The sequence below is a fragment of the Scaptodrosophila lebanonensis genome, unplaced genomic scaffold (assembly GCF_003285725.1).
Source record: "Scaptodrosophila lebanonensis strain 11010-0011.00,11010-0021.00 unplaced genomic scaffold, SlebRS2 tig00000123-arrow-arrow-pilon, whole genome shotgun sequence".
NCBI lineage: Eukaryota > Metazoa > Arthropoda > Insecta > Diptera > Drosophilidae > Scaptodrosophila > Scaptodrosophila lebanonensis.
In genome coordinates this window covers 732817-756256 of record NW_022060581.1, presented here as the reverse complement: position 1 = coordinate 756256, position 23440 = coordinate 732817, and the positions used below count along the sequence as shown (strand labels likewise).

General features: G+C 37.0%; 1 protein-coding gene across 8 annotated transcripts in view; it reads left to right on the top strand.

The window, feature by feature from the left end:
• The window catches only part of LOC115628705 (disks large 1 tumor suppressor protein), an 81435-nt gene that overhangs the window by 17560 nt on the left and 40435 nt on the right, over positions 1–23440 (top strand). For 6 of the 8 annotated variants that reach the window (XM_030524888.1, XM_030524891.1, XM_030524890.1 and 3 more), the window contains exons 3-4: positions 2549–2673; positions 5252–5431. In XM_030524888.1, coding sequence (XP_030380748.1) covers positions 2549–2673; positions 5252–5431 — 305 coding nt within the window. The remainder of the gene's footprint in view (positions 1–2548; positions 2674–5251; positions 5432–23440) is intronic. The other 2 variants (XM_030524899.1, XM_030524900.1) reach the window with 1 other exon arrangement.

Sequence of the window (23440 nt, the reverse complement as noted above, 5' to 3'; positions counted from 1 at the left end):
GAGTCCCCTTTCCCAGCCTCAAGGTAGCTCTTCTTCGTCTCCTATTCCTTAAGTTGTACATTTAATTTAGAAAGAAACTCCTTTTAGAAAATTAAAACAGAACTCAATGGTATTTTTTTAGATATTTAAAAACAAATATTTAACAGAAAGAAGGAAGCATTATCCATCTTATGAGGCATATATATTCGATTTAGACATGTCTGATCTCAGAGACTATAAGATCTGGAGACACAAAGCCTTAAGAGTAGTTCAAAATATTCCTCTCTCCCAGCATCAAGGCAGCTCTTCCTCGTCTCCGTTTTGCTTCTGGCTACAGGGTATTTCGCTGTCGGGCTTGCTCCAAGGGTATGTCTAATTCGATTTGTTTGCTTATTTCGGATGCTGCTGCAGCAGAAGCTTTCCCCAAAGCCCCACAGCCCCGCAGCTCCAGTGTTCCAAAGATTTCAAGTGGTTCGAGACCCAAAAACAAAAAGTCTGGGGGTTCGCTCTTTTGTTTGTTTGTTTGTTTGTCTGCGCTGCTGTTGCTGCTATTGTTGTTATTGTTGTTGCTGGCTGCCGTAATTCAGTGGCGACAATTTGCGCAGCGTTTTTTATATTCATTTTTTATGACTGTGTGCATTATTTTGTAGTTTGTTTGTTTCCATAAGCACGGAGCAGCGCAGATGTGCGCATTTGTTGGCAGTTGCAGATGCAGGAACCTATTTGCTGATTTAAGTGAAATTTAGGAGCATTCCAGTGCGACAACAGTGGAGACCAAGCCACAAGCTTATATACTGTAAACGGGTATATACATATATATAGTTGTACATATATATAAGCAACTTATATATAAGCATATTATGTGTGTGTTTTATTTTGAAGTGCGAGTCACTTAATTCTCAAGTGTTTCAAGTTCAATTCTGCTTTGCTTTTCCGGCCCCCTTGAGTTACAAAAAAAAAAGGAAAGAAAACCAAAAAAATAAACGGCGACTCTTTGCTGGCTGTCTAGGAGCGGAGGTAAGAGGTTCAATTCATTCAATTCTATTGTTGAGAAATATGAAGTCAAATGAACTCTCTTTGCTTGCAGTTCTCCATTTCTCCATTTCTCCAGCTGCACATCAATAATGTCGCTCCCGCCTGTAAGTAATGCGCTTTGTTGTGTGAAAAGAAAAGCGACGCTGGACACAGTCAGGTTTGTGTTGTCTTAACGTAAATAACAAACTATTCGAATATGTATAAATTGTGCGCTTTTCATTCCTGCAGCTCATGGAAGGACTCCAAAGCTGGAAACACGAGGACGAAAAAAGCCATAACAGAACTGAATGCTCGTCGGTGAAGCAGCAAAGAACAAAAGCTGGATGAAAAGTCAACAAAATGAAAATAAATACTAGCATTAAATAGTCAGTAACTTAAATTGAACAAAATGGGTTCCTTGCAAGGCTCATTTGGTTATTACTTAGGGACAAATAATTTGACTTTAAATTAATAAATTAATCTACCTATTAGTCTATGTCTATACTTGCCTATTTTAATGCCTAATGAGACGCTTTCTTCCGCCTACTGGCTTGCCTTTTATAAGTCTCTAGTGTTGCCGGAAGAATACGAAAGTCTCTAACGTCCAAGTCCATTAGTTTTCTCACGAGCGAAAAGTTCTGTGTGTTGTTCTGTTTCCGTAGCTAGGTTCGTAGTCCTTTCGAATGGTCATGTCTCTGTCCGTAACTGGCACGTAGACCAAGTTTGTATTAACATCTTATTTTATAAAATTCCAATTAAAAGAATTGAAGATACTCAACGGGTTTGTCAGCAAACTCTGTGCCTATCTAAGCACAGTATAAAAAATTGCTCTAGAGATCAGAATATAAATTGTATTGAAATGAACGTTTGTGCAAATCTTTCATAATTGTTAAGCTATGGTCACACAGGCAAATAATTTGCATACAAATTTGTCGCATTTTACAAAGAGGCTGTGAAAAGTAAATCTCAAAGTACTTTATTGTATGAGAAGATGACACTTTAAATATACTAAAAATGAATTTACTTTAAATTAATTTAAATTTACCTAAAATCTAGGCCTAGAGCAGCAGAACAAAAGAAAATATTTTATATGTTTGCAAACCTTAGATGCAAAAATTCTATATTATATATATATATAAAAGCTTGTATAACACTGCCATTCTAAAAGAAATTGTCTATCTCTTTCTTTTCTTGTTAATTAACATATCTTAACTAAAAACAAATGAAATAATGAATGTTTTGTAAACTTTTTGAGACTTTAAATATACTGATGATTCAAAAGATGACGATATTATATGCTTAGTTTATAAGTAAAATGATTTCAGGGAATTATTCTTTTTTAATATTATATTATTCTGTTATTATACGAGTATAATGAATATTGTTGTGTTGTTTGCAATAAATGATTGCTCCTCTCAGTGACGGAAACTGCAATCGATTGCCAACTGGCTATTAATTAGCTCCAGTGATTGGCCATTTGTACAAGTATTATTGATAATTGCCTGCCACTTGCTGTTGATTAATTGTTGGATATTCTGAACTGAACTAATTGCAGATATACAAGAATTCTATGAATTGACATTATTGGACGACTCTAAGAGCATACAACAGAAGACCGCCGAAACATTGCAGATTGCAACCAAATGGGAGAAGGATGGCCAGACGGCCAAAATAGCCGATGTGAGTAGATCTTGAGAAATATCCATTAACTAGTATCTTTAGAAACATATTTTGAAAATATGACCTGACCGTCTAGAACTGTAGTACTTTTGCGTATTATTGCCGTTAAAAATTTGTATTAAAATTAAACATAATAGATAATTGCTTATTGTTGCTTTTATCTGAAATAATTCTACGTATACGTTCGCTTATAGAAGTAACTAAAGGTAGTTGATAATTAGACAGACCTTTTGCGTAGAAGAAAAGAAAATTCCTTGATTACATTTTAAATTTCAAATTTTATTTTGGAATAAGGCCTCAGTTCTTAAATAAAAAAAAAATGATCGAAGAAATGTTTTAATGCTTAGCGTCCCTCTTCTTTTACAAAAAAGCTGAATTTTTTAAGGCGAATCAAGCTGAAATTTTCAGCCTGTCCTGACCTTTTAAAAATTTAGTACTTTTGCGTGTTATTGCCATTGAAAGTTTGTTTAAAAATTAAATAACAATAATTATAATAATAAGATAATTGCTTATTGTTGCTTTTTCTGAAACAATTCTACTAGTTAAAGGTCGTTGATAATTCGGCAGATCTTTTCAGTAGAAGAAAAGAAAATGCTTCGGTTATGGGTTTTAATTTCAAATATTTCTTAGAATAAATCATGAGCTCTCTCAACGTAACTTAAATAAAATAAAAAACTAAAAGAAATGCGCCAATGTTTCTTTTGTTTCCCTCAGCTTTCGCAAAAGAAGCGAAGCTTTTCAGCCTTCTTGATAGCTTTTCCAGCAACATTTCATAGTATAACTGTGCCCAAGTAAATAGAAAACATTAATTTGTAAAAATATTTTGGAAATAAACACATAACTAGAGTGTGGAGCCAGTACAAAAGATTGCTGATGGTCGCTGGCCTCTCAAATAGCTATAAAATAATAGTACGCTTATGTAGGTGTGTATGTGTGTGTGTGTGTGTGTGTGTTGCTTGCTTGTTTGTTTGTGTGCGTATCAATATTAGTGCTTAACAAATAGATATATATGTATATGTACTATATAGTGATTTTTTTTGGCTGCCAATGCTGTCAATAGTGGCGGCGTAAAGTTGCTTAGATTGGCGCCTGGGCGTATGCATTGTTTTTTTTTTCTTCTTTTCTTTCTTTCTTTTGCTTTTACTTAACGTATTTATTTAGCAAAATGCCGAATTGCGTGTCCTTTGGCTTTTGGTTTGTGGGGGGCGTTAACGTGTCATTCTACATTTTAGTATTGGTGTTGCTGTTGCTGTTGTTGTTGTTTTTGTTGTCGCCGTAACGTGCTTAATTTTGCTTTACATACGAATTCAACAAGACTCTGAGCACTTTTCTTAGTGCTTGCTACTTAGCACCTAAACGAAAGTGCCCGGGAATAAGCCAAAATGGGGGGGCGGCTAACACACACACACACACACACACACATACACAGCTGTCAAACAGTTTTCGTTGTTGCTGTTGTTGTTGTCTGTGCATTCCAACATAGTCGTCCATTAGTCCTTCCCTACTTCTGTTCAGTCGTCCGTAAGCTCTTCTACTTGCTTGCGTGTCGTGGTTGTTATTGTTTCCATATTTTGTTGTTGTTGTTGTTTCTGTTTTTTTCATATTTTTTTTCTTTGCCTCCCTTGTTTGGCTTTTACTTTGTGACCTGTGACCCATTTACGCTATGTCAATTAGTTTTAGCTTTGCTTTTTTTTTGCAATTTGTTAAACTTAATTGAAAGCCGTGATGGCCAGAGCAGCAACGATAGCAATGCACAATATCCATTAAACTGTAGCCGCATACAGTTTGAGTTGCACTGTGCGACTGCTAGAGCAATGCTGCCTAGACTGTGATCTGTTCGTAATAAACTGACTGCACTTTAATTCTTTCTTTCTTTTCTTGGTTAATATGCAAGGATGGAATAGTTTAAGTCTTAAGAAAAAAATCAGGCTATCTATCATTCTAATAACGCACTATTCAGCCTTAAAATGTAACTGCGTTGGATTTGGGAAACTTTTTCTGCTCATCATACGAGTATGCATCAATTATTTATTTAACACATCGTGCATTATTTAATCAAAATTTTATTTGTTCGGCCCCCTTTAGAAAAGCTGCGTACGCCCTTGTTAACATGTTTTGTGTTTAATTTAAGCGAATACTGACGACTTTGTGGCTTAAACATTGCTTAAGTTTTAATTAAATAATAAAGTTCGCTTAATCTTGCTAATACTAGGGAGCTGAAATAATGCTACACATGCAGATATTATAAATAAACAGTATATATATAGTGTAAATGCTGGATTTTCATTTTGTATATAATTGATAATTAAACAAATTTAAATATGTAGTGCTTTTAGTTACATTGCTCGAGCTTCTCCTATTCTTAAACTTTATAACTAACTATCATTATGCCTAGCTAATTGTCTAATCATGAATCGACTACTATATCTTATCATCAATCATCTCACACTCACACACACATACTCTCTCTCTCTCTCCCACTTCACACGCATTCTTTTTCTCTATTTACTCTACTTTTCTACTCTTCTCTACTCTCCATGCGCGCTTCGCTCTTCTGCCGCTTGCTCGCTCCTCGCAGTTCATAAAAACTTCCAATTTAAATCGAAATTGTGTCCAAGAGTTCAACAACGATATTACAACAATAACAACAACAACAGCAACTACAATTGTCAATGCAAATGCCAATCAAAATACGAATGCGGCCGCACATGCCGAGGCATTGAGCAGAACATTTAAAAATGAATTGGAAGAGATTTTGGTAAGCTCATTAACATATTACAAACATCCACACATATACATACACATACACACATACACCCATGGACAGAAGAATAGGTGTGAATATGGTTCATCTACATATTTTCTCATAATTCCTTAAGAAACAAACTAGTTTTTAAATAAAACATTCCTCTTCTATAAAACTAAAAATAAAATGTTTCAAAAAAGCATCAACAATTAACTAAACACTCCAATATATAATGCCTAACCATTATACGAATATATATGTCTAGCCAAAACTAAGTAAATAATATTGAAATATCATTAGTTAGGGCTCCGTCCGTTTCTATTGGAATATTGTTCCAAACTTATTGAAGGTTTTCCAATAACTGGGTATTGTTGGCGACTTCTCGTTTATGTTCTGTTCAGAGGTTCCCAGTGGTATTTATGTAGGTCTGGGACCTCTTAATTCTTTAACCAATCCTAATGAATTATTTTTAGATCATTATCCTGAAAAGCAGCTTCTCACAAATTATTTGGTCCATGGGTGTACACACATTCCTACATAACTTTATCACCAAATTTTAACAGCTTCCTAAACTTATGTTTCCTACTTCAATCTGAATGTAAATTTTAAGAGAAGAATCTTTTTATCTAATTGTGATGTTCAAGCTTTAATGGAGAAATAGGATTTCATTCAATTTGATAATTTAAAAGAAAAATTGATTGTACACATACTTGTATATAAATGCTTTCGGATCTTATAGATAACTCTGCAGAACGGTCACCTTTTAGAATTTAAATGTGAAAAGAACAAATTGTATTCCACATACATTATTTTTTAATATCTTCTGAGCTCTTTCAAATTATTTAAGGAGAAAATTTAAGGAAAGCTTATTCCAAGAAATAAAGCGAAGATTTAATTATTGCTATGAAGCTCCTCCTTAGGTCTCAACACTAAATTGTTAGTAAAAGCGTTTACCAACACACAACTACTATTATTAGAAACCCTAATCATTCTTTAATGCTAAATTAAACTCCAGGCAAACGGCCCTGATGCCTTCTTAATGGAATATTCCCTTTTTTTTGTGATTGTGGGAATGGAAATTAAACTAAAAATCCAATCATAAAATATCAGGTATTAGCTTTCCGTTTAAATCTGTGGCGCGTTTACCAACACACAACTACTTTTCTTAGAAACTCCTTATAATTTGTTGGTGTTAGTTTAAATTTCTGGCTAATGGCCTTGATGCCTTCTTAATGGAATATTCCCTTTTTTTTGTGATTGTGGGAATGGAAATTAAACTAAAAATCCAATCATAAAATATCAGGTATTAGCTTTCCGGTTAAATCTGTGGCGCGTTTACCAACACACAACTACTTTTCTTAGAAACTCCTTATAATTTGTTGGTGTTAGTTTAAATTTCTGGCTAATGGCCTTGATGCCTTCTTAATGGAATATTCCCTTTTTTTTGTGATTGTGGGAATGGAAATTAAACTAAAAATCCAATCATATAATATGAAGTATTAGCTTTCTGGTTAAATCTGTGGCACAAGTACGCTCAGTTCCGCCTTGTGGACGCCATCGCAACACTTAATCAATGCTAATCAATTTGATTTGAACGTCTCGCTTCGCGCGAATCCTTGAAACTTAAATCTGGCTAATCATCGCAACTTTTCCATCGCCGGCATTTACCGTCAAGCACTTTTCACATTGCTTGTACAAACTTTTTCGAGCACTCCAAGCCCAGCTATTGCCCTACAAATACACACACATATACATATCCGATAAGTATGTACTAGTAGTATATGCCGTGTTATATCATAATGAGCATATATATATAAAGATATACATATATAGGTATGTACATAAAAGTATGACAGTTTGCAAAAGTTGGAAATCAAAACGCACACAAGCAAGCAAACAAACAAACAAACATTCGGGCAGACGTCACTGCCCGGATTTGGTTGAGTGGAGGGTTCGGTTCGTTGTTTCCTTGGGAGTTTGGGGTGGGGGGGTCTTTATTTTAATACCAAGGGGAAACTTGGAAAGTTCACACATCAAAGTTTTTTGAGACGCACAAACTGCCTTAAAAGGAATGGCCACGAATCAATCCAATACTAATGCGGCAAATGATTATATTTCGATTTAAAATGTCGCTCTCACATCCGTGTCGATTCGGTTTGTTATTACGAGCATCTTTAAAATACAAGTATATTCTCCTCAAAAATATATTCTCCTTCTCTCTGGTATTAGTGGCTAGCGAGGCTTCAAAGTTGGCAAATCTTTTAGCATTTTATCAAAATTGAAAAAAGTAAATAATCCAAGGGGGCCAAATCTCGCGAATTGTTTTGGCAGCTCTTCCGCCCGAGTTTAAACTCTATCTCTCAACATTTTGCGAAGGATAATAGTCAACTCTGATATTGGAAGGACTATGTCTCCAAACTTCACTAAAGTTATATCCTAAAACATAATTTATATTTCACACAACTTTTAAGATCTACAGGGTTAACGATGCGGTATAGTTGTCTAAGCTAGGTTTGAAGAAGATTTGTCATAAGAAAAAAACCTCTTATCTTGCGGCTTACATTTCTTGTAGTGCAACTTAAGAGAGCATTAACAAATTATCAATCCAAAATGCCTAGAATGGGGTCCAGAACGGGCTCAGCAAGGCGTGAGATTTCTGATCAGCTGCCTTGACGCGTCGCGTCGGCGGTTTTAACAATTTTTGCCATCCGCTGCACATTATCCATAAATCCGCAAATCCTCAAATCCACTGATTCCGATTTCCCCCTCCCCCCCGATTTAACTGGCCCTCAAACAGATTTTGACATATGCTCTTGTTTGCCATCGTGTAAGCCGTCTGTCAAACAAAATGGCGTGCGGACGTGTGTGTGTGTGTTTGCTAAGCGCACATATTGATGGATTAAAACTGAGTTATGTGGTCGGTCTTCGGTCTTCGCCCGCACCTCCCCCGCGAGCAACAACATCACGATGTACGTGCCAATGGGCTTACCACTCGAAACCGGGTCGACTGGGGGTGCTGGTGTGGCGCCAGAGCGGACATTTTGCATTAAGCAGCCACTGCATTTGTGTTAGATAATCAAAAAAAAAAAAATTAAAAGTGCCCACGTGCCCCACAAAATGCCAGTCGGAACGAGCTAGCGGGAAGACGAAAACTACAAATTTCTCGACACTCGTCACACAAATTGACTATCGATCTCATTTTTTTTTTATACCTAATCAAACTAACTTACTAATCACGTATAAGGTGCTGAATTCTAATAAAAACAGGGATTAATGAGTTCAAAAGTGTTCTTGCAATTGCTGGTACGAGTATATCTAATATTTATATTCATGTACTAATCGAAAAAAATAATCTAAGTAACTATAAAAAATTGAGAAAAACGGGATATTGTGTGGCATTTTTGCAGTGGCAGAGTTTAAAAATTGGCTTCCAATCGCTAATCTAATATTTATCAATCGAAACAAATAATCGAAAAAAATAGTCGAAAAAATATTCGAAAAAAAATAATCGAAATAAATAATCTAGGTTCTATATAATAATAATAAAATGAAGATTACAAGTATGTAGATATTGTGTGGCATTTTCGGAGTAGCATACAATTTGATAAAAGCAGAGCCTAACGAGTTAAAAAATGTTCGTTCAGTCGATCATGTACTAAACGAAAACAAGTAAAAAATCTAAAGTCGGGTGTGCCGACTTTGAAATACTCTGCACATATGTTTAGAATAAATATAGAAATTAAAAAAAGTAAGAGAATTAAAAAAAAAATTTTTGATCGATTTTACCTTTCTCGGTATTCGAACTCAAAGCAATTGCAATTGCGTCTATGTCAGTGTATGTATGTTTATGCGCGTCTATTCGTGTCTGTGTAAGCATGTTCGCAGTCAACCAAAGCACCAGCATCAACAACAGCCGCGGGCAGCGCTTGGGCAGCGCTTGAGCAGCGCTGCAGCAGCAAATATATTTATGGCTATAACTTCTTGTTAAATCGGTCTATCATGATGAAACTTGGCATACGGATAATTACTAACTGGGGGTATTTGCAAAATTTTAGGGGGGAGGGAGGGAAATTCCAAAATACACATTTTCTGCGTATTCACATAAGGCATCTGGGACTTAAATTTGGTGTCCGTAGGTCTTATAGTCTCCGAGATATAGGCGATTATACGAATGGAAAATCGGGAAAACCCCCATAGGGGGGAAGTGGGGGGGGGGGGGGGGAAATCAAAAAAATAAAACAAACTCGTATAGCGTACACACATAAGGCATCTTTGTGCAAAATTTGGTGTCTCTAGCTCTTATAGTCTCTGAGATCTAGGTGATCATACGGACGGACGGACAGACAGACAGACAGGGCTAGATCGACTCGTCTCGTCATGCTGATCAAGAATATATATACTTTGTGGGGTCTGCCAGGCCTCCTTCTGCCTCTTACATTTTCAGCTCCCGCAAACCTAATATACTTCTGTACATTTTATGTACAGAGTATAAAAATAATCTAGATAATTACAAAAAAAATCAGAAAAACTGGATATTGTGTGGCATTTTGGTATTAATATACATTTAATAAAAACAGAGCCTATAAAGAGGTCAGAAATTGTCAATCAATCGCTGGTACGAGTATATATTGTATATATGTATATTCATGTGGAAATCAAAAAAAATAGTCGAAATAAACAATCTACATCATTTTAAAAAAAATGTAAAATAACTGCATTTTTGGAGTAACATTCAATTTGATAAAAACAGAGCCTAACGAGTTTTAAAAATGTTCTTTCAATCGCTCATTTCATATTCAAACTAATCGAAATAAATAATCTAGGTTCTATATAATAATAAATGAAGATTTAGTAGATATTGTGTGGCATTTTGGGAGTAGCATACAATTTGATAAAAGCGGAGACTAGCGAAGTTTAAAAATGTTGTTTCAATCGCTCATTTAATATTCAAACTAATCGAAATAAATAATCTACATAATTATACAAATTTAAGAATAACAGAACATGTGGCATTTTTTCCCTGAGTGTATTAATTTCATTGAACTGCCAATATCTGTCCATACGTTGGGGGGTTTTAGGTCGTCTGCTGGCCATTGGCCATCGGCTGCCGTGTGGCATGCACATCTGTTTTTCAAAAAAAATTTGCCTTTTCGACGTTCATGAGTTTTATGGCAGTCAGGGAGTGAGTGAGCGGATGTGCATGCTCGTACATACATACATATATGAGTGTATTTGTCTGTCAGTGTTTTGCCCAAAATGCCAAAGCTGTCGATGAATGGCGACCAAAAACAGCAGCCACAGTAGCTGAATGACTGACGTATCTGTCTGCCCAGGCATCGCCACCTCCGCCTCCGCCTCCTCCTCCTCCTCTGGGCCCCTTCCCCAACCATTCAGTGCCAATCATGCCCTACAGAGCTCTGCCCGGCCGGCCACTTGTGTGTATCTATTTTCCGCATTTCTCATTTCGTTTCGTCAATTCGTTTTGTGTCTTCTTCGTTCGTGCGCTTTCAGTTATTTCTTGTGCTCGGCAAATGCCAAAAGTAGTGCGAAGCCAAAACACATATGTATGTACGAGTATGTACAAAAGTATTTAAACACATTCCTATACCATGTGACGAAATTCGCAAAATTTCAAGAAAATGATTTATTAGTATTCCTGAGAACCAGCTGAAACAGGTCTAGAAAATTTCGATCTGTGGAAGGCGAAATCATTTCTGCCAGAGGGAGAGAGAGAGAGAGAGAGAAGTGTAGTCCCAAATGACGGGATCTGCTTTTTTTCTAGATGATGATCTTAGGTATATAGTTCCTAACTAACAAACAATAGCCTTAAATCTTCCCTTTTGGCTTTGGCTTTTATATTTCAAAGGAAAGAATAATAATAATAATAAATAATTCAAAAATATGAATTCCTGAAAACCACACGAATTCGGTCTAGATGACTTAAAAGTAATATTGCGGAAGATGAAATGATTTTGGCAGAATACTTTCTATTCCCCAAATTGAATAACAGTCGCTCCTTTCTTACATATGTTTTTTGTATTCCAACAAAAGTTATATCTAATTTTATATTATTACCAGACTGTGTCTAAAATGTGTTGTGAATTTCCTTAGCTGGGTATTGACAAATAATATATGGACTAAAAGACTAGGCTTCTAAGAAATAGCTAGGCTGCGTTTTTAAATACAAGTATATATATATATATAATATATCAGTTTTTAAATATCATAAAAATAATGTGATCTCTTTTATGTGATCAGTAGATGCTTGAAAAGGAAAGTTCATCAAATACTCACTATCGTGTTTTGCAAAACAAATCGCTGTTAATAAAACTGCTTACAACAATCGTTGAAAGGGAGAAATAACAATTATAATTTAGAACGAAACTTGCCCAGCAACCTTTTTTGAAATATTTAATGTGTGTAGAAATATGCGCATTACTTGTCTAACAAGAATAGTTGAGCAACTTTGATGGCAATTACATTAAAAAACAATCGCATACATTTAGAAAAAGTACTAACAGTTGCTTGAACTAAGTGGCATTAATTAATGAAATTGTAATGATAATGAAATGAGAAAAGGTAATTCTCTTCTCCTTTTCTCCTACTTAGAAGTGATTAAGGTTCTTTGTGCTTTCCAGTCCAGTACTTGTTATTTACTCGACTTTATTTTTCGTTTTGTGACAGTTTGTATAAATAAAATAAATACTATTTATTTACTACTATTTATTTATTTCAACTCTTCTACCTACAAGTATAGCTCGACTTAATTAAAGTTCAAACAATCGGACAGCATTGAGTTAGCGATGGCTTCTGCTGTGTAGATTCGTGAATTGATATTCACAATTAAACGGCATTTCTTGTCACGCCTTCGCCTTCTCTCCCGCTTTCGCTCTTCTTTGCTCTCCCTCCCTCGCTCTCTCTCTCTCTCTCTCTCTCAGGTGCGCAATTTGATTTAATTTGCCAAATAATGACAGCAACAATTACAAGAGGTTAGGGTCGGGATTAGTTTGAGTCGCGCACATCGCAAGCGTGAGTCCAGTGCGGGTGTGTGTGTGTGTGTGTGTGTGCGTGTGGGTTGCCAAGCAACAGTCTGGCATACACACACACACACACAGGCAGACACGTACACCAATGAAAGCGTGGCACGTACAGTCACAGTCCTGAGCAGTTGAGAAACTAAGCGAGCAGGTAAAAGCAGCTCCAACAAATCGACGACATGCGCTTTTAATTTGATAAGGATAACAGCAACAACAACAACAACAATTCTAGCTATAGTTGCTCCATATGCTGCGCCGACAACAACAACAACAACAACGTGATGTGGAACCGTTAGTAACGCATAACAATAATTTATGACTCAAAAACAACAACAAAGGGCGCGCACAGACATTACTCGCGAATTGTAACGTTTATACTCCTTCCCCCCCCCCCCCCCCCTTCAGACGTACCGCCCTTTATTTTCAATTTTTCCTCCTCATCCCTTCGTCCCTGTGTCTGCCATCATTCATTTACACGTACGCCCTCGTCCTCGGTCATGTCCTCGTCTCGTTATCGTTCGTTGCCGTTTACCGTCGCTCTCTGTTTATTTCTCGTTCGTTTCTCGTTACTGCTCTTGTTTGTGTTTTTGTTGTTCCATCTGGTACGTCTTGTTGTTGTTGTTTGTGTTTTTTTTTTTGCTCGGTTGACGCTTGGGACATGCGTATTAAACGTTAGCGACGACAACAACAACAGCAGCAGCAACAACTGGGACGCCAATAAAGAGAGGAGAAGGGCAAATAGCGGCAACGGGCGACAGAGATGTATTGCCACATTACACATACGACCTGTGGTGCTGAGGCACAGTGGGGCTGCAACCGTTGAAAGCTAATATCCTTAAACTCAGCACAGCTTATATTTTTTGTGTAATTACTGAAAGACCACCAAATTGATTTTTATTCAAAACAAAAATCCAAATGCTTTACAAACTCTGAAGCAAAACCTCAAACAAAAAGTACAAATACCCGAATAATCAGAATAATAATAAAGCTTAGCTAACACCTTACTTTTGTAACTGAAAAGAGCTGCAATCTGTTTGCTGACTTTTGTTATGGACCTGAAAATATAGGTAGATAGTAAGTGTAGCTTAATCATAAAATTAATTCGTTATGCCTTAAAGCGGTAAGAAAAACACCACCAATATTCACACACAAGTAAAAATTTGCCATTACAATATTCTCAAAGTATTAATTTCAAGTGTAAAGTTAATTGGGTAGAAACGTTGAAGCCTATTTGTCACTCTCTGCAGTTCCTTGATGTTACCCTTTGAAGGGTAACATCTTTCATTAAATCCGCACAAAATTTTCCACTCCACTGCCTTGAATGGCTTAAAAACTATTTGACTGCTACTTACTGACTAGGTTTACAGGTTTTCAAGTACTGCCTTGTGTTCCTTAACAAGTTTGTAATACCAAAGAATCATTTGGAACTATTTTAGCTAGATATTAATAAGACAAAGAACGGCAGATTAACACGAAGTATAGATATGTAAATTAGACTACCATTAAGACTCTAGTAAGTAAAAAAAAAAAAGTTAAAAAAAAACGAAATATAGAATTTGTAGTATTTGAAACCTCAATCTTTTGAATATGTACAAATATTTGAAGGCGAGGATCCGGCCATGAAGTCTTTTAATGGATTTTAAGAAGCAAATAAATTTCTTTAACACAACCTGTAGCCCACTTATAAAATTATGAACCCAAAATTGTAATTTGCGGAGTTTTTGTGAACTATTTGGGCTACCAGCAAGACTATAACTAGGCCTAAAATATTTTTTTCAAAAGGACTGTAATTTTAATGCAACATATTTATTATATGAAGCCACAGATCCAAAATTCGAATGTATTTTGGTTAGTTGGGCATTCTGCATAGATGTCAATCGAAAAATTTTAAATTTCTACGTGAAAAGTGCATTGATATTGAAGCTTTTCTGTGTGGTAGTAGCAAGTTTTCAAACGCTTGGCAGCACTGTGCTGTCGTGTTTTTGTTTTTTTCAAGTTTCGTTTTCAAACGGTTTCAGCTTACGACGACGTCGCTTCAGCCGCCATTAGCCTATACCGACAGTCGATGCGACCACCCCCTCTCCCACACTCCCATCGCAGTTCACCGTTCACTGTGCCTGCCTCAGCGTTGACGTCGACAACGACATCGCCGCCGCCGCCGCCGACGCCGACTTCAGCAGCATTGGCTGTGCTTGGGCCTCCTTATGAGCATTGAACAGTGCGTGGCAGTAACAGCGCCGCTGTCGACGTGTCGAGTCGCAAAAAATTTGCGTGGCAGCGTCTCTGTCGGTCGGTCGGTCGGTCGGTCGTTCGCTCACTCGCCTGGTCGGTTTCTGGTGGACGCTTTCGAGACGCGCTCGTGCGAAGTTTTTTTCAAAGTTGAACCGCCAAAAAGCGGGGGCAACAAAAAAAAACGCACACACACACACAAAGAGAAGGCAAAGCGCAATAGCGGTAAAAGCAAAAGCTAAAAAAAAAAACTAAACACAAAGAAGCGGACAAGCTGTCGTCGAATTGTCTGCCCTGCTCAGCGTTGCGTGTCGTTGTCCTTTGGCGCCTCCTCTTTTGTTTTTTGTTATTTTTTTTGCCGCCTGTCCAGCTGTCTGCTTACTTGCCCATATCTTTACCGTTAGTCGCTGCGGTCGTCTTTTGATTTATCAGCGCGAATTTGGCAATTATTTGTTGTTTTTTTTGTGTGTGTGTGTTTTTTTTTTTTTTTTAATGTTCTCACCTGGCATTGACAGTTCCAATTAGATGTTACGTTAACGGTTAAGCTAATTCTGTTTTGATAAACAAATTTCTCAATTACATGCTACATACATATTTGCTCGCTCTATCAAAGCGGACTGTGCTGTTTCCCTTTTTTACGATTTGTTTGTGTTTTTTCCCTTTCCCTTTCCCTTTTCCTTGCCTCGCTTTTGTTGTAGTTTTTTTTTGGGTCGTCGTCGCAGCTGTTTTGTTGTTGTTTTGTATTCGTTGAAAGGGTCATCATTTCCTTTGGCAGTGATAACGGCCGTCCCATCCTCAAAGTAATGACAACAACAACAACAATAAATACATACTAAGCCTAGTCCTTGCTTTTGACGCTTCACATGCAAATCGTAAAAAGTTTTTGCAGGCTAATCGAAACTCCTTATCTCCTACGCGAATTCTAGCACATAGTAGTACATAGTTGTATTTAAATCCAAAGTCTTAAATCGGCCAGAATCTAGGCGAAGCTATAAAAACGTCCGTTCAATTCGAGCTGACCAAACTTTATGTGCATCGATCGGAACATTTAATTGAAGCAGGACACGCGATGGAATGCGTGCATTCACCATAGTGCCTATAAAAGATATTGCCGAGAAGTGCTCGATTCAGTAGGCAATCTCTTAAAAACAAAGAAGTAGAAAAATGAAAGGAAATTGAAATTGAAATGTACTATACTTTCACAATTAGTCGAAGTGTATATGTATAAATGTATTTGACTGAATGTGGAGGTTGGCTTTAATTATTTAACTCAATCGAATGACTTATAATGGGCTATTAATCATTCGAAATATTTGTCGGACCCAATTCAATTCCAGTCATTACGTAGCAGATTCATCGACACATACTTCTAATAGGCGGTCAATTATTTGAAATACTCGTCTGAGTGGATTGAGTGAGGACTGAATTCAACTCAAGTGATTACTTTGCCGATTCATTGATTCAAGCGAAAAGGGGAACTGTTGAATGCACTCACTATATTTGAATAAACGAATATATGTGGATTCCAAGCCATTTCGTAATAGATTCACATGTTTAGGCAAGAAGTAGGAAAACTCATTGATTCATAGAGTGATATTTATTCAAACGAATTAGAATTATTTTGAATGAATTATCATTCATAAAACAGCTTTCAAGGAACACTTCAATAATTCACCAATAACTTTAACTCATTTAAGTCCCAACCCCAATTTTTTAGAGTCCCATTTACTTGTGAATGGTTTAGTTCATCAACAATTACTAACTAAATTCATTCGTTGAACCCTAACAAATCTAATTGATAGATGGTTCAATATTAAATGTTATCACAAATAAATGTCTTATACAGTTTTAATAGAATTTTGATAAATAATAAGAATTTATTTATTTAATAATTTTTTTAAGCGATTCATCCACCCAAACTTGGTCACGCTGGGTATTTAGTTAATGCATTCATTTAAATGCTACCAATTGTTTAGAACCTAATTGACTTAATCCCTCAAGCTGCTCGGCTGCCTCTCATATTTTTCATTCGATGAACAGACAGATGAACAGTTTATTGATAAATGAATCAGTTGAATCTGAATGATTCGATTCAAACATTTAAGAGATTCACCTGATTCGAGCAGTAATTCGTTGGTTAGTGAGTTCTTTTCCATTAACACCTGCCGCCTTTCTTATTCTTTATTCGATGAACAGACAGTTTATTGATGAAATGAATCAGTTGAATATGAATGATTCGATTCAAATTTATCATTTTAAGTGATTCGCCTGAATCGAGCAGTGATTCGTTAGTTAGTGAGTTCTTTTCCATTAACACCTGCTGCCATTTCCTTGAACGAATCACACATTTACTTGTACGAACTTCAGCATCGAGATGAGAAATGGATTGTTCCCTCCCCCTGACCGACCCGCATAAGTTTGCACGCTCGCGTGAAGAACTCATCAGCACTACTGAGACATCAAGCATCGTATTTGGTAACCCGTGCTGCGGCTGTTGCCGGCATTTGATTTTCATTGTTGTCTGTCTAAGTATCTTGCGCCATATTTTCGTGACAATGGAAAGCTAACATGCTTAGACAAAAGCGATTTGGACCCACACACCCACACACACACTCAAACGAATGCACATGCACTCCTCCCCACTTATGGGGAATGAATATGAATGTCTTATGTGTCTCCATTGTCATTTTCTATCATATGCGAAAAAGATTGTCTCCATGCTTCCTGTTGCTGACGCTTGTTGACTTGGTTTTGTTGGCTTATAGCCATTTGTGCCGTGGCATTATCCTTTCACGTCCTGCCAATGCAGTTGCCTGCGCATTCAAGCAGACAAATACAGAGTACGATAAACATTTCTCTTTGTTTTAAACTGAACTTTTGGGAAAGATAACAGCGCAAAAAAAAACTATATCTCATCCGTAGTTTAATAATTTAACTCTACAGAATTGCTGAATGAGATATTGTTGCACGCGACAGTTGATAACAGTTGATAATAATTTGATCTTTAGGGACAAACTGAAGACTTTAGATTTAAAAACGCTAACAAGTTATCTATGATTGAATACCCTTTACTGAGTCTTAAAACAAAACTCTAGTCCACTGTTTCTTTCAATAGAAACATTTATTTTTATTCTATTATTTTTTTATCTAACGAGTGCCGCAAGATATTCATATCCTTAGAAATAATAAGTTTCTGCTGCAAAAGCAATTCCTCAATCATATCGTTTCTGTCATTGAAAACTATCCTCTCCTAGAACTAGCCTCCCTGCAAAGTTTCCAAAACTGTGGATGGAGTTGTGATTGAAAGGGACGATTAGGATTCGTCTCGTCAAGCTGATCGTATATAGTAAGTGGGGGTGTTACGAACTCACACATCCAATCAATATACCTATAGGTGAAGTGTATACAAATTGTGTTTATAAAGTATTGTTTCTACAAATGTCGAATACTTGATGCTTAAGCATATACTATACAAGTATATACAAACAATAGCTATTGGAAAGCAACGATTTGGGGATTACCTTCTCATCTACACATGTGGACAGCTAAATAAGTGCACGTTTATGAATTTCCTTTAAGGTCATAATAATATTTTTTGAGAATCCTAAGAAAATAAAGGCAACTCACACAGTACAAGTAGTTTGTTAGTTAAGCAATAAGTCTGTAAGCAATAAAATTCTTTGCCCTTCCTCTTGTTATTCATAATTTTTAACTAAGAAGCGATATAATTAAACTTACTGCATATAACTTTTTTTTTCAATTCCTCTCGTACTAGAAATACATGAATTTAGGGCAAGTTTCGTCCACGTTTTTCGTAAAAATGCGGCATTTCGAAACGTTTCCGAACCAGTTTGATGCTTCAATGCAAGAATTTTGAGCGGGCTTGGGTCTGGGAACTGCCTCGACTGGCCTTCCTCCACCAGTCGAATACAGAGTATAAAAAGAAAAATGCTCACTCCCTACAGATCGTAACATATTAAGTAAATTTCTGAATTACTCGAGACTGGAAAAGTGAAAAAAATTTGTATACCATATTTAAAAACAAGTAAAGAAGCTAAAGTCGGGTATCCCGACTCTGTATATATGTGTAGAATAATTATGCGTGTATGTGTGTATTTGTGTGTGTCTGTGTATGTCTCGTGTGCCTGAGCAAAGCAGCAACAACAACAGCAGCTGCGGGCACTACTTGCATTTGGGCTTATCATAACTAAATGGATATATTTGCCAAGTTTGAGTTCGAAATTCCAAGAATTAAGAATGAATAACGATTTGCATGGCAGAGGGGTGGAGAGAGGGAAATTCCAAAATACACATTTTCTGCGTATTAACATGAGGCATTTGGAACTAAAATTTGGTGATCCTAGGTCTTATAGTCTCCGAGATGTAGGCGATAATACGAATGGAAAATCGGGAAAACGTCCATAGAGGGAAAGTGGGGGGAGGGGGGGGAGGGAAAATCAAAAAAATAAAACAAACTTGCGCAGCGTACAAACATAAGGCATCTTTGTGCAAAAATTTGTGTCTCTAGCTCTTATAGTCTCTGAGATCTAGGTGTTCATACGGACAGACAGACAGACGGACAGACAGACGGACAGACAGACAGACAGACAGACAGACAGGGCTAGATCGACTTTATGGGGTCTGCCACGCCTCCTTCTGCCTCTTACATTTTCAGCTCCCGCAAACCTAATATACTCTTGTACATTTTATGTATAGAGTTCAATTATTGGGAACCGTATTTGATTTCCAGCCAGTGTTAGGATTTTTAGAATACCAAGAAATGAGATTACCCGACAGGGGGGGGGGGGGGGGTCATAATTTATTGAACAGCCATTTTGTTGTAGTATATGACCATTTTTTATATTTTATAATCAGACATTTGTGCCCATTAGAGACGCGGAGGGAAACGGCCCATAGGTGGCGCTTCGAACTTTATATTGAAATTTATGCAAATTGCCTTCAAACACACACCCACACACACACACGCAGAGAATGTGTTCCATTTGGTGCTATGCTTCGCCATTAGACGCAACTGTTCCCAAATATTACGTATACGCACCCGTGCCTGTCTGCGCTTTACTTTGCCAAAAATTGTACTAATGCTGTTGTTCTTGTTGTTCGCAGTTGTTGTTGTTGTTGTTGTTGGCTGGCATTTCCACTTTTGTGTTCATTAACTCACTCACTCACTCACTCACTCACTCACTCACTCACTCATTCGCTCATTCAGTTGTTCATTCATGCCCGTACAGCTGTTTTCCTTACTTTATCGTCGTGCCATTCGAAATTCTCGTAAAAGCAACAGCAACAACAGCAACAACAACAACAGCAATGGAGCAAGAAAAACATCTCGCGCTTGTTATTGTTTTGGCAACATTTCCTGCGCTCTGCCATCGTCGTCATCATCCATCGTCAGTTTTCCGCGCGCGTTCGCGTTCGCTTGAAGCGTTTTCACGTTTTCCCATTTGCCGTAACGGTGCCGCTGTTTTGATTTCTGATTTCTTATTTCCATTGCCATCTCCAGTTTGTTGTCCCTACCTCCCGCCTCGCCAGCATCCACGCCGCTACAAGTATGATTTATTTCGCTTGATTTTGCAAAAGTGTACATTTTTCTCATTCGCTTCTCCTTTGCGTGTGCCCCGGTAAATGTTTTTAACAATTAACAACACGCGCCATTATTTTTACAACAGCTTTATGCAACAAGCAACAAGCAGCAGCGGCAGCAACAAAAGTCATACGTATACATATACATAAGTAGTTGGCATATAGACACATTCGTCTTTATGTTTCTACATATATATATTTACTTGTATATATACATATGTATATATACACTTGTATAGATATATCCAATATATCTGTCTGTGTGCAAAAATACAAAAGGAAAACATCGTTTACAAGTTTTGTTTTTCATTCTATTTGATTTTCTTTGTGTGCGTGTGTGTGTGTGTGTGTGTGTGTGTGTGCGAAAAAAGACAACATCTTTTTTTTTAACAATAACAGCAGGCGAAATATTTAATTAGAGAAACACAAAACACAAAATGCTGACAAAAAGACTTTAAAGCATTTTCTCAACATTTTTTCACTCTGATTAAGCAGAAAACAAAAGTTTTTCAACAGCATTTTCCGTTGCACACAACAACAACAACAACAATAGCAACAGAAACAAAAGCATTGGAGTCCAAAACTATATATAAATTATTTCATAGGTGTGCGTGCGAGGTTAATTTTGCAGACTTGGGGGTAGGGGGAGGGGGCGGGCGTTGGTGCAGGGCCAGAGCCATAAAAAAGACTTACCGGACTACTCATAATAATAACAACAACAACAACAACAACAGCACCAGAGATGTTTTTATGTTTCGTAAAAGCCTGTGAGCCATAATACTTATATACATAGACGCACACCTACATATCTGAATATATCTAAGAAATATATACTATATACTATACTGGTACATATAATGTATATAAGTAGTATGTATGTGTACATGTGGAGCACGTCTGCAGAAGCAAAAAAAAAAAATAGATGAACTATGGGGTAATTTAAATATTTAGTAGAGATCTGCATGAGCACACTCTAAAGGCATTTGAATGCACTTGCATTCCAAATGATTTGGCTTTGGCTCTGGCTATATAAATACATAGTATGGCTAACAAATCAACGCTTTAACTTGACACTGAAATCATGTATTAATGAACACTCGGGATAGCAAGTGAATCTTTTTTGTAGGTACAGTCAAAGGTAATTTTTCCATCTGCCACCAGCTACATAAATAAAACTTACAAAACCAGTTGCATTAACTGCTGCAAATGCTGATAATAGAAAACTCTCACTTCATTGAAATATAGAATATCGGAGTTGCAAATGAATCCTTTTTAAATATACAGAACTTACAAATCCAATTATATAAATTCGAACACTTCGACTTGATTCTTTTCAACGTTCTAATGTTACGGCTCCTTAAACTGCCGCCACATTCAATATGAAAAAGTCTAGAGGTGATTTGTTTAAAGTACTTTTGACTCTTAAAGCTAATTCAACAATCACACTTTTTATCGAGCAATAGCAAATATTAAAAGCGATGCCAATTAGGATTCATATTGAAAATTTGTTAATGAGCATTCATTCGTTTTATATTAGTTATTATTTGTTTGAATTAAATTGGTTATTGCCTAATGGTTGTGCATGGAAATAAATGAACTCGTGACCAGACATGCACGTCTCTAATAGATATGTGTAAGCAGTATTCACTTGTCAAAAGTTCAATTTTTATGCATCAACTAATAGAGAGTTCTCCTTAACCTATGGTGATGTAGGAACCATTTTCAGGTGTCATCGAAAACATGAGTTTTAAAACTTTTCATTTAGCTACAAAATAATTGGCCCAACATCTGGTGACCCCAGCTGTATATTAGTTTTCCACTGCAATAGCCAGCAAGCTGTCGACAAATATCCGCGTTTTATGAATTTCCAAAAATATTTGTGCCAACGATTTTTTTCGGTGTTCTCGAAAAACATACGCTGTGCTGTTCCATATGGGGAAAATTACGATCAAAGAGTCTGCGGCCATGCTGCCATAAAATATGCATTGCGCTTTAGTTTGGTTTGCGAAAGAAAATCTGAGAAACAAGTAGTTGGGGGGAAACGGAAACTGAAACAGAAACAGATAGAGAAACAGATAGAGACTCAGCATTTTCTCGAAAAGTTAATTTAGATGCTTTGTGTTTGTTTTATTGCACCCGAGGTCATGGCTTTATGGCCAAAACGTAAAGATGAACCGAACAACTAAGCCATGCATAGAAAACACATTTTGGACAGGAAGAGCAACAACAACAACAACAACAAAAGCAATGAAGATGTTGTGTTGGCGGCAACCCTAGCAGAAAAATATAAAGGGCTGCTTTGGGAGAATGGTGGGTGGCGCCTGAATGTAGACTTTAAATTAAAATGTTTCCTGTGCCCCGAACGCTCAAAAAGGCAAATGCAAAGCGAAAATGCTCAGTTCGTATACATATGTACATACATATGTATGTATGTATGCATGTATATAGGCGTAAGTTGTGAGATTGTGTGTATCATACATACTAAGTATACATACTATATATGTATATGTATGTATATATTTTCGTCTCTGTTAAGTAGCTTGTAGCTTCATTATTTTTGTTGTTGCCGTGCGCAGGAAATCAAACAGATGGCAAACAGATTTTCATTTGTTGTCCTTGTCGTTGTCTCTCTGTGTATATGTGTGTGTGTGTGTGTCCGTCTACATGAGAAAGCGAACAGTATACATACATATATTCTATGTGCGAACATATGTATGTATATAGGTATATATTACTCATACGACATGCAGTACGCATTCAATAAAAATTACACAAAAAAGTATAACCGAAAAAAGCGGCAAAAGATGAAAAAGCGAGCCACATGGCAACAGGCCACACACACACACACACACACACACATACACACGCATACGCCTGCAGACTGATGCCGACTTACAGTTTGAAAGCCTACTTGTTGCTGTCGTTGCCAAGCCAGCAGCAGCAGCAGCCGCCGCAGCAGCAGAGGCAGCAACGACGCCAACGCTGACGCCGACGCAGCTAAAGCGACAGCATCAGCGACTTGTCTCGCCATCTCTCATATTCGTTTTGGCAACGCGTCATTCACGACGCATTGCGCCGCACTAACGGCACTTTCGCTCATTTCTTAACTAATTTCCTTTGACTCCAGTGTTGCAAAGGAGCATAAATGAATTAA